Source organism: Crassostrea angulata, chromosome 6 (assembly GCF_025612915.1).
Source record: "Crassostrea angulata isolate pt1a10 chromosome 6, ASM2561291v2, whole genome shotgun sequence".
Lineage (NCBI taxonomy): Eukaryota > Metazoa > Mollusca > Bivalvia > Ostreida > Ostreidae > Magallana > Magallana angulata.
The window spans coordinates 28,043,911-28,062,863 of NC_069116.1; the positions used below are offsets into that span (position 1 = coordinate 28,043,911).

General features: G+C 37.2%; 1 protein-coding gene across 3 annotated transcripts in view; it reads right to left on the reverse strand.

Annotated features, from left to right (window-relative positions):
- Nucleotides 1-18,953, reverse strand: part of LOC128186653 (tetratricopeptide repeat protein 28-like) — a 53,524-nt gene that overhangs the window by 3,489 nt on the left and 31,082 nt on the right. For 2 of the 3 annotated variants that reach the window (XM_052856490.1, XM_052856492.1), the window contains 11 exons: nucleotides 9,627-9,774; nucleotides 9,074-9,346; nucleotides 4,732-7,038; nucleotides 3,986-4,126; nucleotides 3,520-3,797; nucleotides 3,042-3,291; nucleotides 2,467-2,632; nucleotides 902-2,201; nucleotides 552-783; nucleotides 365-441; nucleotides 108-216 (listed from right to left, as the gene is read on the reverse strand). In XM_052856490.1, coding sequence (XP_052712450.1) covers nucleotides 108-216; nucleotides 365-441; nucleotides 552-783; nucleotides 902-2,201; nucleotides 2,467-2,632; nucleotides 3,042-3,291; nucleotides 3,520-3,797; nucleotides 3,986-4,126; nucleotides 4,732-7,038; nucleotides 9,074-9,346; nucleotides 9,627-9,774 — 5,281 coding nt within the window. Of the gene's footprint in view, nucleotides 1-107; nucleotides 217-364; nucleotides 442-551; nucleotides 784-901; nucleotides 2,202-2,466; nucleotides 2,633-3,041; nucleotides 3,292-3,519; nucleotides 3,798-3,985; nucleotides 4,127-4,731; nucleotides 7,039-9,073; nucleotides 9,347-9,626; nucleotides 9,775-17,955; nucleotides 18,792-18,953 lie in introns of those variants that run through there. The other variant, XM_052856491.1, reaches the window with a different exon arrangement.

An 18,953-nucleotide genomic window follows, 5' to 3' on the forward strand; every position in this document is an offset into this window, starting at 1 on the left:
GATACTGTCAACTCATTAACTTAAATTATCAAAAATATACTGTATATATTTTGTGGATCTAGATACCCAGTACAAGTAACTTATCTATCAAAAGACAAAATTCTTACCTAAAGATGCCAGGAATTCATGACAACCAGTCATGCGCCATATTTTGACACAAATGATTGCATCAATATTGGATTCTTTAGCTGCCATCTTGCTCAGAATATCTCTAATCTACAAATGTACAGCAAATAATATTTTAATATACGAAATGATTGAAACATTCAGTACCGGTAATCAAAAATTTTTCAACTGTCTTAAAAAAAGGATAACTTTAACAAAAATTTAAAATCCAAATTCTACTTTATTGAATTGAACTTACCACAAGAATGTAAGCTTCGCCAGCTTCGTAATTTGGAAGGAATTTGGACAGAGCAGTCACACAACTTGGAGGTAGACCTGGAAAAAATAAGGTAAAATAAATCTCAGTATAAATGGAAGCAAAGCTATTCTAAAAATATTCATGTAACTAAAACTAAGTTATCTTTCTTTTTGGACCCTGTACACACCTAGCAGAGCCTGTAGGCTGGCACTGGCCTGGGTGAGGCGGTCCCCAGGGTCAGTCTGAGGGAAGAACACTGCTGGTGGCAACCCATTCCTTGCTGCCTCGAACCGGAATCCTACAGCCTGGAGCAGATCCTTCCAGCCTGGAATCCCTCCTACCTTGTTCTCAATGGACTGGCAGGTGGTGTACATGGAATTCTTTATACCCTGGTGGATTCTCTGTAGAGACTTCTCAATCTGAAATAGGGAGTGCCACATAGTTAACTCTCAGTTTCACTAAGAAGATAAAGAATACTGTGAAAAAATATCTTCCTGAATAATAACTTGATAAAAAATGAATTTTCCTATATCTTACCAAATGAAGGAGAACTCTCATGGCCTCTCTACACTGATTCTGGGACTGCAACAACTCACAGATGGCATGTCCCATCAGAGCAATCTTGCTACTGAGTTTAATGTCATGTCCCACCAGTATCCAGCCTCCCCAGTTGGCTGGGTGTGAGAACTGTTTGGTGGACTGCACAGACTTGATTCCATGAGACAGGGCTTGTGTCACTTTACGACCCTCCTGGAGGGCAGTGTAAAAGTTCCTCATCAGAAGCTTGGCTGCAGCATCAGGAACTGGCCAGAGAGAATAGAGAACACACTTGGCGCCTGCACTAAGAAGGGCTCTTGTGAGCCCCACCACACCGTCTGAATTGATACGACCTGCACGGTCATCAGTATAACCTGAAGACAACACAACCAATTTTGCATGAAGTTTGAGGTTAAGAATATCTGCTGCTGTGAGAAGATATTCTGACAATGAAGGTCCATCAAAGCCTCCCATATCACTAGAGCTATCATCAGAATCAATCGTAGGGAAAGAGTGCTGGGTGGTCAAATTGTCACCAGGGGAAAGCACAATTGAGGAAAGTTTCCATGATAAGTGAGTGGCAAAATGGATGACTTCAACTTGTTCTATTTGGTTCAAGACAGCAGCTTTTGTGGCTTCTGCTCCAATAAGTGGACGGCTGGTCAAAAGTTCTCCAACAATTCTAGCTTCATATTCAGAACCAGGAATATCCTTGAAACACCACCCCTGACTAACAGACATGGGCATTTTTGGACTTCCAACAATCACAGCTCCAGAAGAGTCAATCACAGGTCGGCCATGACGGTCACGTTTTTGGCCATTAGCAAGAGCAGTTACGGACGGCATGATGCTCAAATTAAAACGTTCAAACATGTACTCCTGATTCTGTTCCTTTCGAAGCACCGGGAAAGGAATGAGATACAGTTCTCCTTGTAAAACCAGGACTAGATCAATGGGCCCACTTCCCCACTCTGCAGACACAGTGGCGATGGCTTCCTCCATTGGAGCGATCAACACTTGATATAACACAGAGAGAGGAGCCCTGGTTGAGGCCTGGGACTTCATGCGTAGACTGGACTTTCTGTGCATGTTGAAGCTGTTGGTGGTGAAGCTGGTGGACAGACTGAACATACTGCTCAGGCTGTAGTTACTGCTGTTCAGCTTGTGGTTCCGGTTGACCATCCGGAGGAATCCGGTCCTGTCGTTCTCGGCATTGAGTTTATCACCCAGCTCCTCCAGATGCTGCTGCCAGACATCGTCTGACTCACTGTCCGTCTCACTCTCACGGCTGCTGTTGTTCCTTAAATAAAAAAATATTTCCTTATTTTTTACATATTCCAAACCTTTGCTAGTATTTCTAATCATCTATAAGATTATTTTGAAGGTTTTTTTTCTGTGATTTTTGTTGTGTTGTATGCATGAACTAACAAAAATTCTTTCTGTAACCACCTATAAACTTAGAACAACCAGTACAAGTCCATAAATCTTTGAATACTTCTTCATATTCATCTAGGGAGTCCCAGTTTTACGTTTAGAAAACCATATGGTTTCAGTTAAAGTCTTACTTCTGGGTGTGGCTCTCTATCCCCATGGACTCTCGGACATGGCCTACATACTGGTCCAGCACGGAACACGAGCCGAAATTAACACTCCTCATACTCAGAGTGTCACTGTGTTCTCCATAGTCAGTCTCGAGCTCAGACATGTTTGTCTCATGGAACTTCACAATGCCTGAGGAAAGGTTATTATATGAATTATGCTTGTATAAACTGCCATAAGAAATAAGTTTGAGATATCTAACAATTATTGAGAACCTATAAGATCTTTGACTTTTTATTTTGATACCAGATTAAAATAAAATGTTTTATTTTTCTCAGACAAGAAATCTTAGTATTGATACACTTTCAACTGCCTGTGAATCATCTATCATGAACTCATCATTTTTACTTCAGATTTTGCTTGTGGATACTTTTATTCATCTTTTATTCAAGCATGTAAACTCAGCTGAATGGAAAAAGTAAAATGTGCTGCTGGGGACAATATGTGATATTCTTAATGGGACCACAGCTGAATACAGTATCTGATATGGTTTACACCCTTTTATTTTAGTCACTTTGTACTTGGTTTTTATTATGCCTACCATTGTCAGGGGTCAGGAGCCAGCTATACAGATAACCAGCTGCTATGGAGAAGTAGAGGACCAGGGATTTTTGCTTGGAGACAGTGTTGACGATCTGGTCACATGTGATGGGGGCGGGGTCTATATCGTTCCGGAACATCCCCTCACTTCCTGCCTGCCTCTCCAGCAGGTAGTCGATGAAAGCTCGAGTGCAGGCTCGCTCAGCCATTACGAGCGCCTCCTCATGTCGATTCAAGGAAACAAGAACTCGCTGCAGAGTACAGAAAGAAAAGCTGTCAGTTTTCTAGAGAGAAACTTCACACTGAGAGCCAATTTATTTTTCTGATAAGACAACAAGCAACTATCATGTATGAATTAACACTATAACAACATTTCCCTCTGAGAGAGACATGATATTGTTGGCAAAATCCTTGACATATCTGATTGTGTCAACAAATATGGTTCATAACTAGTCTGGTTTATCCAGTTTTTGTTTTACCTGTAGAGCCTGATAACAGGCAGTCTGCAGGTCAAACAGGGACATCTTGTACTCGCTGTTCAGCTGCCCATCTCTCCTAATGCTCTCAAACAGGTCAGTGGCCCTGTACAGCTGTTGCTGACACTCATCCAGATCTCCCTTACCCCACAGGGACAGACCAAGGCGATGGCGGATCTTCGCCTCATCCTCCCTTCTTCCCAACTGCTCAGCGATGGTGAGACCTTGCCGCAGGTACTCGACGGCTTGTGAATGGTTATTGAGTGCATGGTGAACACGACCTAGACAATACATACAACTGCCATTAAATACTACATTATGGTGACAAAAAATCAACACAAAATCCTGTCTATTTATATATGTGTAGGCTTTAATGGCAAAAAGCACTTAGACCATAGCTGCAAGAAATAAAGATAAGGAAGAAGCTACCGATAAATGAAGGTTAAAACAATAAAATCTCCATGCTTACCCAGACTGCTGTAAGCCAGTGTTTTAGCCACCCTGTCATTTAGCTGAGCGGCTATACTCAGGTGTTGCTCTTGGTACTGTATTGCATCCTCGAAGTTTCCTAGTGATTCATGAGTCAGACCTAGATTTCCATAGGCTCGACCTAAAAATCAAATCAAATATAAATTTCAACAAAGTTTTTTAGCTCTAATGTTTGCTTTGACAGCAAAATAAGAACCAATTCATATTTTTTCTTGTATTTATTTGGCAAATATTATATAACCGGGAAAGGAACAATAGAACTCATTAATTTCAAGTTTTGATTAAATCTTTCATTTACATACTACACGTACTTTCAGAGTTTTGCTTTAATTATAGGCTTCTTATAATTTTGAATTTTGATCAAATCTTTCAATTACTATGATAAGAGTTTTTCCATAAAGATATTGATTGGTTTCCAATAATGAAGAAGTTTTCATATCTTTTTAACAAAGCATTAAATGTTTTGTTCAATAAAATTGTTGCATAATTTATAGACTGAGGTACTAGTATGTAATTATGACATCTAATTAAATGGGAACTAACATCTTTTTATTCCACTTTCCAATTTACATCAAAGGAAGAAAAAAAATAAAAAGGTCTTATGATGTTTGCTGGTACTAAGTGTACATCCGATATCTTTTTACTTCTCTAATATATCAATTTCTTGATTTATTAATATCAGACCAAGAGTATTTCTTTAGAAATTAACATAAATAGAACACTCACATTGGCAAGTGGAGTTGTGTGTCTGTTCAGCTATCTGTAGGTCCATCTGATGGTACTCTAGGGCCTTGTCGTAATCTCCCATGCTCTGATAAACTCCTCCCAAACCACAAGCAGCCTCACTCTCACACCTCCTGTCTCCCATCTCCTGGGCAATGGTCAGCTGGTGCTGCAGACAGGAAATAGCCTGCTCAAAGTTACCCAGAAGGCTATGCAAGCAGCCTAGCTCACCATAGGCCGATGCTTTTGCCGAGCTACTGTTGAGTTCATGAGCTACCACAAGCCTCTTCTCAAAGCACACCAAGGCCTGTTGAAGGTTGCCCACATTTTTGTGAGCATTGCCCAGTCCCCTGTATGCTTTGTCCTGATCTGACAAACTGTTAGCTTGCTGAGAAATTGCAAGATACTGTTCATGACATTTCACAGACTCATCAAAGTCTCCAAGAGCCTCGTAGCAATCACCAAGATTGCCAAGGGCTCGTCCTTTGTCGAATATTGAAGCCGCACAGCTGACTTGTTCTAACATGGCCAACTGCTGCTCGAATAGTCCTATTGCATCCTCAAAGCAGTTCATGTTCATTTTGGTTATTGCAAGATTTCCAGAGGCCTGTGCTTCTAGAGAGCTATTTTGTAGCTCCCTAGCTTTCTCTAACTGTTCCTCATAACACTTGAAAGCGTCCATGTAATGTCCCAGAGACATGTGAACGTTTCCAAGGTTCCCATGAGCTCTACACTCACCACGACGATCGTCCATGTCCTGTCGTATGCTAAGCTCCTGGGTGTGGTAACCAAGAGCTTTGTCATACTGTCCAAGATTCCTATGGGCTGCACCCAGTGCACCAAATGCTGTTGCTATAAGATCTTTGCTGCTTGATTTTTTGGCCATTTGTAGCTGTTCTTTGTATATAGCAATGGCTTCATTCACATTACCAATTTTCAACAACACATCACCGATATTTCCCAAGGCTCGGAAAATTCCTTTAGTGTTTTTGATTTCTTTCATGATAGTTAAGCTATTTCTTTGACACTCTAAGGATTCCTGATAGTCATGTAAAGCTTTGTGGGCAAGGCCCAAGTTACAATATGCCCGGGCCATGCCCAGTTGGTCTTTTAATTCCCGAGCTATTGACATATCCTGTTCATAGTATCTCACTGCCTCTAGGTGATTGCCTAGAGCAAAGTGAGCATATCCAAGATTAAAGCAAGCCTTGGCTTCACCTTCAGAATCATGTAGCTCCTGTGATAACATAAGATATTGCTCATAGAATCTCACAGCACTAGAGTAATCTCCCCTTGAACTATGAAAATTTCCTAAGTTACACAGAGCCCGGGCTTCACTGGGAGTGTCCTTGAGTTCCTTGGAAATATTAAGATGAGTGGAATAATGGAACTGGGCTTTATCTACCATCCCCAAGGCTTGATAAGCCACCGCAAGGTTCCCATGAGTTGCTCCTTCTGAATGACGATCGTTCACTTGGGAAGAAATTTGTAATTCCTGTTTATGATATTTCACAGCCTCCTCGTATTTTTTCAAAGCACAGTATGCATTTCCCAGGTTTCCATAGGCACGTCCTTGACTAGCATTATCACCGAGCTCCTTTGCAATGCGAAGATGCACTTGATGAAGTTTTAAAGCCGAGTTAAACTGGCCAAGCTGATGAAAAATAATTCCCAAATTAGAACAAGCGCGTCCTTCAGCCACTTTGTCTTTTGTCTGTAAAGCATTGTCCAGCTGTTTCTCGTGGTACTTCCTTGCGTTTTCATAGTCCATCATGCATCGAGCAGCATGACCAAGACCAGCATAAGCCCTGGCTTCCAGGGTCTTATCCTGCCTGTCTTCTGCTATCTGAAGAACCTGTCTATGATATGATATTGCTTTCTGATAATCCCTTTTGTAATGGAATGCACTTCCTAAATTACTATACGCTCTTGCCTCTTCCACACTATTTTTCAAATTTTTGGCAATTTGTAAATGTTTATTATGACATTCCACCGCACTACTGAATTCTCCCATTGCGAGGTACACTGCTCCAGCATTGCCGATCTCCCTTGCCTCTTGGAGTTTGTCACCGCTCTGTTTCATCAGGAACAGACACTGTTTGTGACTCTGTAGAGCATTGGGGTAGTCTCCGATGGCAGTATAAACATGTCCCAGACTTCCCAGAGCTGATGCGGCTGCTTGGCGTTGTTTCAGTTTCATCGCCAGTGCCAGCTGGTATCTGTGATTGGACAACGCCTCCTTGTAGTGACCTTTGGAGAAGTACGCTGACCCCAGGTTACCATAGGCTCGGCACTCCCCATCATGGTCACCTACAAAAATTACGAGTTCATTAGCATTGTCTTTTGCTGAGTTTAATTCTTTCCATTTCATACCAAAAATTAATTTCACCACAAACCCAACTTCAACTCATGATTTCACACATGAAATATGCAATACCGGTAATCATATTCTTAAAGATTTTCACGAGGTTGGGGGTTGGGGAAGGGGGAGAGGGGTTTGGGGGTAAAAAAAATATGTTTGGGAAAATGAAATGTGGCTGAAAATAAGTATTTATGTAAGTAACTACTACACTAGTACTTGATTAATCTTATCTGAAGAATGTCATCTTCATATTTTTCAATGACAAGGTTTAAAATTCAGAATATCTGACAAACCTTTGTACTGATATGCTCAAGATAAAAGAGAACATTGATAGGATACTTGTGGGTTAAAATTAAGCAATATTATCAGATCATTTTGCTCTAAACCTCAAGTGTTAAAAACAACCTTGTAACCCTTCTTAAACTGGTGGATAATATATCCTAGATCACAAAATCATCGTCTTGGAATGATAATCTGGTGACTATGTACAGTCTTGACAACAGTAAATGCATTTTTATATCAGATATTAATGGACATTCTGACAACACCTATCAATTCCTCAGGAATTTCAAACACTGAAAAATCAATCAGGGTTTGAGAACTCGGTGAATGCATGCAAGTCCACAAGTGTTTAAACAAAATTTGCAAAGAAGAAAAGGAATTGTGTCGTTTTTTCATTGACACTTCTGGAACACCTGAAGGAATTTTCATATTTTGCTGGTCTAATCAAAATGTTGTTGTAAAGTGAGAAATCCTTGATACTATCAATTCAATTAACAGTATTCCTAGTAGCCTATTTTTATATACTTCAAAGACCGCACTTGCCTTGAGTAATCTCCCTTCAACGACATTGGTCAATTATGTTTCGGGGACTTAATACTTGAGTAAAATGTACCCCAGTAAGCCCCCCGGCGGTTATCAAGATCATTTTAGCAGTGAATTATCTACTTAATTCAAACCATCCCTCACAATGGTCTTAAGAATTAAAATATCATAAATACACTAAGCAAACGGGGACAAATAATTGATTGTAGATTTAAAAGGAACACAACGAACGTGTACACTTCTTTTGGAAAGTCGGCGAAATACAACTGAATAAACATTCGCTTTACAAAATGGAAGCACGCCAAAACATTAAACTTGGACCCAGAAAAAACATGAGCCCCGATTCAATTAGCATAAGGCTGCAAAAGATTGACATGAGGAAAAAGAGTAAATTTTATTTACCCCCTGTATAATAATAGTCAATGATAATTTACTCCGGGGCCAATCAAGGTGTTAAAAAAGAGATTGACTTGCTATTAGCAGAGCCAGCTAATTAGGTTAATGCTTTGAATCTATTCTCATTTTTTTGGTTGCAAAATATGAAAATTAAACAATTGTTCCGAACTCTAGTGGCATACAATTTCAGAAAAGTAGCTACAAGGCAAAGGTAATTTTCCCCCGTTCGCTGAATTGATTTAATTTGTGTTATTTTCTATTGAACTCGTCCATTCCAGGCATTTTTATCTCACCTAATTTGAAGATCCAATTTTCATTAAATTTGTATAAATGTATTACAATGTTTCAAGTGAGGAACACATTGTGGGTGAACAATTTTGAATAGTTTTAATATTGATGGCTTAATACGAGGATAATTTTACACTAGGTCACTGTTTGAATAATGGAAATCAATATTATAAATGGTCACATGAGAAATAAAAATTAAAACCAATATATACTTTTATCAAATAATTTGAGGACAGCAAGCAAATACAAAGAGTTTTCTTTCAAAATGTAAAACCCCAACACATATTGTCAATGTGAATATCTGTCAAGACTTGCTGCATTAGTATACCGCAAAATGTCAGACAATGACAGATGCATAAATTATTGCAGAAATTATTTTGGCTTACTTAATTATGAAAGCATTCATATTTCAACTGAAGGCATATCATAATTAATTTTAAACTTCCTGTTGTACATGTCACATTTTATACCTACCAAGAGACTTGGCCACAGAGAGATCATGCTGCATGTAGGAGATGGCGGTGTCTATGCTCCCTAGCCCCCAGTAGGCACTGCTGAGGGCAGAGAAGACCGATCCTCGAAGCTTTAGGCTGCATGTTCCTATCTGCAGTGCAGCCTCTAGCATAGACACTGCAGCGCTGTAGTGGCCCGCTGCCAAAAGCTCCTGACCAATCACAGAGATGATCACAAAAGCACTCTGATTCAACTTCAACTTCTGCAACTGGTTAAATGTTGGTCCAAGTTTGTCTAGAAAGAAGAAAGAAAAATTCAAAGATATATCAGATAAAAGATCATAAATATTAATAAAATTAATACAAATTAGAAATTCTATCATATCTTTGAAAGATTCTGAAAACAGAACAGGATAGTGTCAAAAAATTACACTACTACAATAAATTAGCATTTAAAATATGTTACTAGGTGTTACTAGGTGGTTTTCTATAAATCAAAGAAAATTCTTCAGTGGTTGAAAAAATTGTTTTTCCAGACTGTTATATATAGTGCTGTGCTTCGAAGTTGTGTCTACCTTTGAGAGGGGACTTGAGAGCAGCATCGATGAGTCCCGTTATAAGATTGGTGTTGTTAGCATCCTGGGCCAGCCCCGCCCCAAACGCAGCCAGTGCTTCTCCATGTTGTCCTAAGTTCTGTAGTGCTACCCCCTCCCGTAGGTAGGCCTGAGGAGAAAAAAGATATTCACCAATTAAATAAAAGTAAAGCAATTTCGTCTCATGCAATGACATTGATTTTTTTTTTTACAAACTTAATGTAAATGTTTTAGCTGTACTGTGAATCAGGGACCATTTCCTACTCTCAATATCTAATCAGGATAAGATACGAAATATCAGGTAGAAATATATTACATCTTTTAAAACTCCATATCAAAATTCTAACTGAAAAGTGTATTCTGTGCACTGACCACACATGCATTATATACATTAATTGTCAAGTACATGTATTTATAAAAGATTCAATGTCAATATTAAGCAAGATAGGATTGATATTAAAAGGATTTTTTTTTTGGACTCAATAATAATTCATATCAATTTTCTTAAATTTAATATTTTTTTTCTTCATATTTTTTCATTATTTTTTGAGTGGAAATATAGTTCGAATGATATTTTCATGTAGCATTATCAACAATTAAGTATAATTTATTATGACTAGAGAGAGTCCGTATTTTCATTGGACGGGAGAATGACCTGGTTCCCTTTGGTATATCATTACACACGTGCAGACAGAGCCGAGTTCTCTTTGATCTTCCACCAGAAGATCTTAAATTTCTTGATCAAAAGCAAATTAATATCATAAATCTATAGGAAAATTTATTGTTAATTAAACACATTCAGGGTATACTCTTGTTCACTCCAATTATCCGATCTTTATCTTTGTAATTGCTACGTTAATACGTGTGCCAGGCCAACATTCGCTTCGATTAAGAACGAGATGAATTGACCATACTTCCTTTGAGAGAAGTCGTTACTTACTACAAAGGATTGTCATGTTTTCTATTGTTCTTAAATGGTCAAATATTTACCGAGACACTTCTACATGACAGAGGTGATTGGAATGTTGTACGCGTCTTTAAGGATGTTTAGCTAGTAAGATTGATGGAATCTAACTGTTGTAAATGTAAATGGTTATAACGAGTGAACAAGATAGTTATCAGCCTTCTAGTATATCACGTTTCCAACACGTTGCTGTAAAATTCTGCCAAAAAAGATGAGCCCTCGAAAATGTGCTTGTAATAGTCAATTGAACAAACAAAACTCGTTCATTATAGCCATAAAGTTCAACCCTTAAAACAACTAAAGGGAAAGTTTTAGTGATTGCAGATAAGACAGTTACTGGATTGTTGAGTTTCGCTAGATCTCTATCAATCAAGTCGCCACACGACAACCGACGAGGCACAAAAGACAAAGAGACGGTGACATTTCTGATAAAAGAACAAGTGCATTGCAGCTCCAAAAAAGACTCCGCACACTAAGAAAAACAATGGAGTATGACAAGAATTAAAAGGGACAAAGAACACAGTTCATTAGAGACCTGGCTAATTCGGTATTCAGGTAGAAAACTTCTAAAAGCTTCCTGCACTAAGCTGCCCTCCGTTAACTTCAATATTACTTTACGATTATCGATAAATTTGATCTACCCAACAATGACATCATTCAGCACAATAATAATGCAGCATATTTTTTTCCTGTGTTTCGATACTACTGGGAATATCCCAGCAAAGAATTTGTGGGGGGAATTAAACCTAAAGGGGAGTGAGTTTTTTTTATACCAAGGGGAAAGGGTGCTCTGATAAACTGTAGCACCCAAAGAAGCAAGTTGACATTAGCACAAAAAAATCTCTTGTTTATTTGGACCTCTTTCATTGTACATCAACTGTGAAAGAATTTCCTCTTCCTCAGAGAGAACATTAAAACAGCTGAGAACAGTATTTCCTTCTTAAGTATAAAACCATTAGACAAGTAGACAAATTGAAATTGATTAAATTCCCATCTTAGATAAATTATTTTCACCTTTTTTCAACTTTTAACTCTACATCATTGCAATCAATCATTGAAGGGGCAAACATTAGTCAACAGCTGATAGATTTATCTCCCCTGCTCAATTGTAAGTTTCAAATTAAATTAAGGTTAGAGTGAGTTCAGTTTGCACTGGGTGGTCATTTTGCCAAACAAGGCCGCCAGAACAAACAGGGGATCACAATAGCTCCCAATCCTCTGCAATCACAAAGAACAATTTACAAATTAAAATCCGGAGACCGTTTAACAGTTAAGAATGACCAGTTTCTAAGATAAAAGACCTACTGTCAATATTGAAATGGGGATCAGCCATTGTACCTGTATTGATATTTAGTCCACCAGTAAAAATATATATCAAAATCGTGAATTGCCACATTTAATGTTTAAGACTGCAAGGAAACATGCTTGACCATTCAATGAATAAGTTATCCCTGTAACATACACATGTATATAATACACCTTATCGGTAAAGCCAATAATTGGGGATGGATTAAGATTACTTTGAAAGCTTCATCACTTTGTCATGTTTTTGTGGGTTTACATACCCAATATACAATTAAACAAGATTTCAAATCCCCATTTTGAGCAGTTTAAGAATGAAACATTTCTAGTAGAGCCTCTTGATATTTACAAGTTGTAAAACAGCTTGCGTTTGATCTATTCTTAACATTTGTTGTGTTTTCCAAATAGTCTAAAAATTCTTCCATTACGTACTACATAAACTTGTTAGCAAACTGGGGATGTTTGTTTAGAGATCAATATACAGCTTGTAAGAATATATGCATGCCTTCACTCCAACATAGAGAAAGAGGATAATCTGTGTCCCTACAAAAGATAATTATCCCTTCCTTTTATGAATTTGTGACATTAAAAGTGCAAAAGTACCATGTAATAAAGATTTACTGTCTGAAACCAACCAGGTGGTGTATGTCATAATCACGTGTTTACTTGCTTATAATGAAACCTCCATAATTGTTATTTTATGAATCTTTGGAGTCTACAAGAGTGATGTTCATTGGAAAAAGGAGTGAAAATGTTATAAATTATCAGTTTTAGGTGTATATGTATAAACCAATAAATCTGATAAACTTGAAAATAGTAAAGATAATTTTACTCTTTTTATTTTGATGTACCCGTATATATTTTTAAAATATTTCAATATATAACCTTAGAGCTTACAGCCACTATAAAATCTCATATATAGGAAAGAATTAATATTGAGTTTTTGAAAATAAATATGAATCAGGCGACAAGCAATGCAGAAATAGGGGAAAGAGGGCCAGGATGTTTCATTTGGTAACACACGAAGCATCGCATCATTCACTTTGAAACATTTGTTTTTACAACTTTCCAAATGAATACCTGCAGATGTTACAAAATGAGATAAAAATCTAGATATTGTGTTTGTTTGAAGTTGATATAAACGTATATACACTGAATGAAAATTCTTTGGGAGTAGATGGAAGTTTTCAAGGGACCCTTAGAAAAAGTCTGTGCGGGGGTCTAGTAAATAGCCGCTCTGTCAATGGATTTCTACATAAACTTTTTAATTTACAGTTGTTATTAACTTTCATCATTTATGATATATACCATATAGGACATTGAAAGTCCATAGATGTCTGTTTAAATGAAAACAGGTAGATCTAACTATTGGCATTCTGTCTGATTTATGATACCTTTTGTTGTAATATGCCTTTGTCATAAAGAAACCTGAACTCAACTGGTCAGAAACATGCGAAGGAAAACACATGATAACTCGGTTATTTTTTATGAACAATGTGAACCTCTTTTTGGGGATTCTCAAAACAATGTCTACAAACAGGTCCTTTTCTTGCTTTTTATCAGAAGTGTGGCACAAACAAACTTAAACACAGGCTCTCTTAGCTTTGCTAACTTTGCTCAGTGTAAGAATGGTTTGAGCAAACACTCCAGACCGAAACAACAAGTTAGTCGCAGCTGTTCTGGGGGGTATAGTTGTAATAATTCTTCATTGCGGGGTGGTAGGAAAAGTGTGTTGAACTTGAAAGTAGAAAAAGTTGACAAAGTTGATTGATACTGGATGATTATTCGAGGAGTGTACCTTTGGGATCAATAGTGGGAAGAGGCCCAGTCGGTCGTTATTGATCCCTGAACCTTTCTTCTATACACCGTTTCATTTGCTTGGTTCTGTCTAAATCTTTGTATGCAGGTAATTGTCAAAGTTCCCAAGAATATAATCATATTATAATCCTTTCATCAGGAGTATTGACAAAGTCTGTATGAAAAAGGAATAAAGAAAACATTACGGGGGATTAAAAGTTTTTACTATGAACTCCAGTATTGACACATTACAATAATTAATCCTGTTAAATCTATCTGATTTAACTGTCTCCAGAAATTTTGCATGGACGGTAATGAATTGCATCTATTTAATGCATTGTTGGATTCTATTGTGTAGAGCTCTGTTGCTGGTTCCCTATTCTATGTAGCTAATCTAGATGTTTTATAAAGTAATCTAACATGAATTGAACTCAGTAATCAAGATTAATTCCATTAATCAACTGTCATTCAATTCTATAGCTCTGTGTTTCTCTAAGGCCTGTCTTGGTCCTGCCATAATTACTTCAAGTTATGTCAAACATCTCCACAAAAATCCTTAATGTCAGATTTTCAACCAGACAGTCTTTTTCATAATTGCTGGCTACTGGCAGTGGGAATGATTTTATTTTGCATTTAACATAACTAAAATTTCACTCCAGGTTCAATTCTTCATAAGATACAACTTGGCCTAGAGCAAGAACGGAAGTGTTTCACACTCTTCCTATAAAGACAGATGTCATATTAAAGCAAAAACAAGCCCCAATACCCTATAGAAGGCGACCGTTTCTAAACTGAAGCATGATTGAAGAATTCCATCAATGCTGTAACTTTTGTCTGAGGTTAGAGTGGAAATGTTCCATCAACTAGGCCACACATTGTGCACTTTCAGAAAATATTCTTGGCTTGAATTTAATATGTATTTCATCCATTATTTAACAGTTTGACTTCTTTTTATCCTACGGAGATCAATAAAGGTACACAGACCAATTGGCTATATTCAAAGTTCACAATCTTTTGTATTGTTGCATGTGCCCTTTATTGGTGTTGGACGATGACTACGTTGAGAAATAGACGTAGAGGGAAATAATTTAAGAGAAGGAAAGAAAAAGAAACAGCTTGTGAGAGATTTTATTTATCTGAGCTAGCTTTATGATAGTCTAGGTATGGGAGTAAATAATAAACCTTAATTGTGTCATCAACAATTCATGAACTCTTGTGACAATATATTAATTATTTGCCTCTTGGTATATAAAATATTTATCCGCTGACACCTTCTGTCACACATTACAGAGTTGATACACCACTGCACCACGCTGCATTGACCATGCTAGCTGTTGTACAGCGGGAATACCCTTGTTCCTGACAATGATTAACAAACAGGAACAAAGAAACAGTGCCCAGACACCTGTAATCGGACAGTCATGACCAATGTTCATCATAAACCTGTCAGAAACTGGCCGCAGTGGGGGACCTGATGCATGTTTTCCCATCAGTCCACTGTGCCAACCCCTTGTTCGCGGTGTCATTCATACAAGAACATCCAGTCCAAACCAACACCAGTTTTTATTGACCAATCAAGAAACGGTGTTATCTGCAGAGGTGTTCTCCAAACAAGAGTTGGTTGACGGTTCTTTATACCAAGAAAACCATATGTCCCGCTCTATTAGGAGACAATTGCTCCCATAAAAACATTCCCTGCATTGTGTACACATTTTAATGATCTGCAAATAACAATATTATTGCACATGCCATTAATGGCAAGATCCATCTTGCTCTTGCCCAATAATCTGTTCAATATGTGTATTTTGTTCTTTTAAGACTACGTAGAGACAGCCGTGAGTCAGTCATTCAATATTTTCAATCAAGCAGATATTGCATTAAAACCATTTCTACTTCAGCAGCTTAATAAAACAAAGGGAGGTTAAAAAAGATAAACAGCTGGGTTTGAAATGCATTAAGGCCATAAAAGGTCCTTTCTCATTAGGATCATTTACTGGTTTTAAGTTTCACTATAACGGTACAATATGTTGCACCGTGCAGATAATACCAAAGGGTAGATTTCAAAATAAATTCAATACATGTATCTATAACATTACCTATGTATTTTTTTCCCCCCAAATTGGTGTATAAAAGGTGAAAAGCATTGTGCTCTCCGAGTAGGCTCAACCTTTTATTTGTGTATGGTGCAAGTTTCCGTCGTAAGATTTAAGAGTATGCCACCCATGATCGACTCTTCTTTATATATATACGATTGCAAAGAGAACACACAAGAAATCATTTAAAAGAAATAATTGCATCTATATCAGACATACCATTATCAAATAAATAGAAAAAAAGGTCCAACTCTACTGTATGAATCATTATCAAAAGATCAAAGCTGAACATAGTCTTATTTGGAAACGATGATAAGAAAAAAATAAGGACTTTCAGCAACATTAAGCAAGGGTGCCATAAAGAACACGCTGTGTTAAACCTAATGAACTTGTATGCAATTTCTAACAAACTTCCAAACATAGGAAAGCTGTCATGCAACAAGTAGGTCACAGACACTTTGATTAAAATTCTCACAGACTACAAGACACTGGACAAAGATCACAAAGGAAACAGTGACCTCGCATGCACCGCTTCTTTGAGATTTTCAATGTGACATCTCTCCCTCATGCTCAGTTTTTGATGGATGGTGGAGAGAGCATTTAAGCAATTTACACATGTCACACAATAGACCCTAAACATGTTGAGATCCTACTTAAACATGCAAAAAAAAATAACTGAGGAACGGTCTTTCAATGTAACACAGTAAATATATGCTATCTGTTCATCATGTAATATTAATATTTTATCAAAGTCTGTGAGCAGCCAAATGAAAGGAAAATGGTCTCTATAAGCCGGTTAATTGGGTCGCTAAGTTGTGTTCCATGGAAAAAATCCATATATTCAAATAATTTATTCATTGTTTGATTTTCTCCCTGATATATATAAAAAATATACATATCAGCCTGCTTTATCTTTGTAATGTTCCCCCTCGTGTCATCTTAACAAATCAGCCCTTATCTTTCCAGTGGACAAAAAATCTATGTTCTAGTGACGTTTCCAAACACTAGACTGTATACAAACTGCATGTCAAACATTAAAAGATATAGATTTTCAGGAGAGAAAAATGACACTGGCTTTCAAAAAAGATAATCTTCCGTGGATTGCTGTCAGAGTACATTTAAAAAGAGGACCCCTCGTAATCCCTTCCTAGTAAGTTTGTCACTGATGATATAACCCAGTACCCTGAACAACACTTGATCCCTGCAAAGCTGACAAAATTATGAGGGGATCCTGTCCATTTCCTATTAAATACAGCAGATCAAAAGGTTTTCCCTAAGATCCAGATTATATTCGAAACATTCTTTGTGAGTTTGATGGTACTTTAACGGCAAAAGCTCATTTTCAGATTTTTTCAGGTAAATTCGGTCTTAAACAGACTAAGAGCCAAGAAATCTTGGTCATGCAGCATGTTGCAAATGACAAGTAAAAAAAAAATGAAACTAGCTTAGACTTCAAAAATATCAATTTCAGTTATTTGTTATTTTTTGGCATGCATTAGCTCAATTAAACCAAAGACATTAAGTGCATCTTTTTAAAAGGAAAAATTAATTCACTTGCTATGCGGCCATGAAATGAAATGACGATAATTTATTTAGTACCAGCGTATGCATAGAACATCTTATCTGAATGCATAGACAGGGTCAGACCAGATTACATAAATTCTGTCACATGTCATTTAGGACATCCCTACATCATTCCCATTAGTCCCAAACTCTGACCTATGACATTTGAAAGGTTACCACTTTTATTTACGATTCTTCTTCCATTGCCTATAATAACAATTTGTCTCATTACTATAGATTACGCTTTCCTAGAATACACTGTATAGAAGGCCACAACCTGTTAATGCCACCAACAAATTGAGGTGCTGTATCAAATTAGAGCCCTTGTGTTTTCTAGATACATGTACCCTGTTTTTTATTCGATTACTTTCGTCAAAATTAATTTACTGATCTAAATATCATTATATTAAAATGATATTCTTAAAAAAATAATCAAAAGGATTAAAAATGTGCACTCATCTTGTCAACATAGCAATTTTTTAGGTCTTAAAATGATTTGAAACTTCTACAATTTACAACTAAAGAAACAGTCATCTGTAGTGGTCTCTTGCAGGCAGCTAACAAGAGAAACTCAAAATAACTGTATCCTTACCTTTTTCTGGCCTCCTTTGGGCCCTTTAAGGTCCTTCAGCTCTTTGAATGATCGATAGGACCATTTCATCATTATGGGGCTACAAACTTTTTACGCTTGTGAAAATTCTTCGGACTCCAGTATTTCATGATCATTTCCCATAAATAAGCAACTCACTTCTCCATGTACATGTATTAAGAATTATCCACAATTATTATCAATATCCCATTCACATTTTTTTACTTTCCAACCCTCATCTTGTAAATGGAAAATTTACTCATTGATGACTAAATTCTCCTCCAATAAACACATTTCTTAACACATCCCCTTAAACAAATATTTTAAAAGTCATTTTTTTCACATCAAATTTCAATATCTTTTTCCTTTAATCCTAAACTTTCACTAAAGTATGTATGCCTCCCTTTCAATGGTATATAATTTCGTTAAACACTGGCACGAAACAGGAATAACTTTCCATTCAGTATGTAATTCAATTCACCGATGGACGGTCTTCTATATAGTGCAAGGTGCCAATTCGTAGACAAACATTGTATTCCGCTTTCTCCCAAGTGTAAATTGATTACTGCCGAAGAAATATGACATGTTTTTAGCTTGTAGGTCCAAGAGGAAAAGTGTAACCAGGTGTTTGGTCCCTCTGATACCTACGCTCACCTGTGGTGTCGCTCTCCGTACAGTTAATACTGATTTTACCTGCACAGGTAAAGACAGATCGGACTCTAATACCCTCTAATCGATCAAGCGTGACCAGGTAAATATATTAAGACATAGGGTCCGATGGCCAGATCAAACAAACTGATATAGACGCACGCTACACCTACTATAACTTGTATCCTCTACTCTGTAGGAAAGGTTTGTGTTTTATGAATTATAAATACCTGAGGAACAGAGGCGCATGCAATACAGTCATAGTTAAAGAGTAGGATCAATAAGAACCCCGAGTTCTGCACTACACATCAAGATACTGCAATTAATGACCTGTCAGTTCATTTAATTAATAT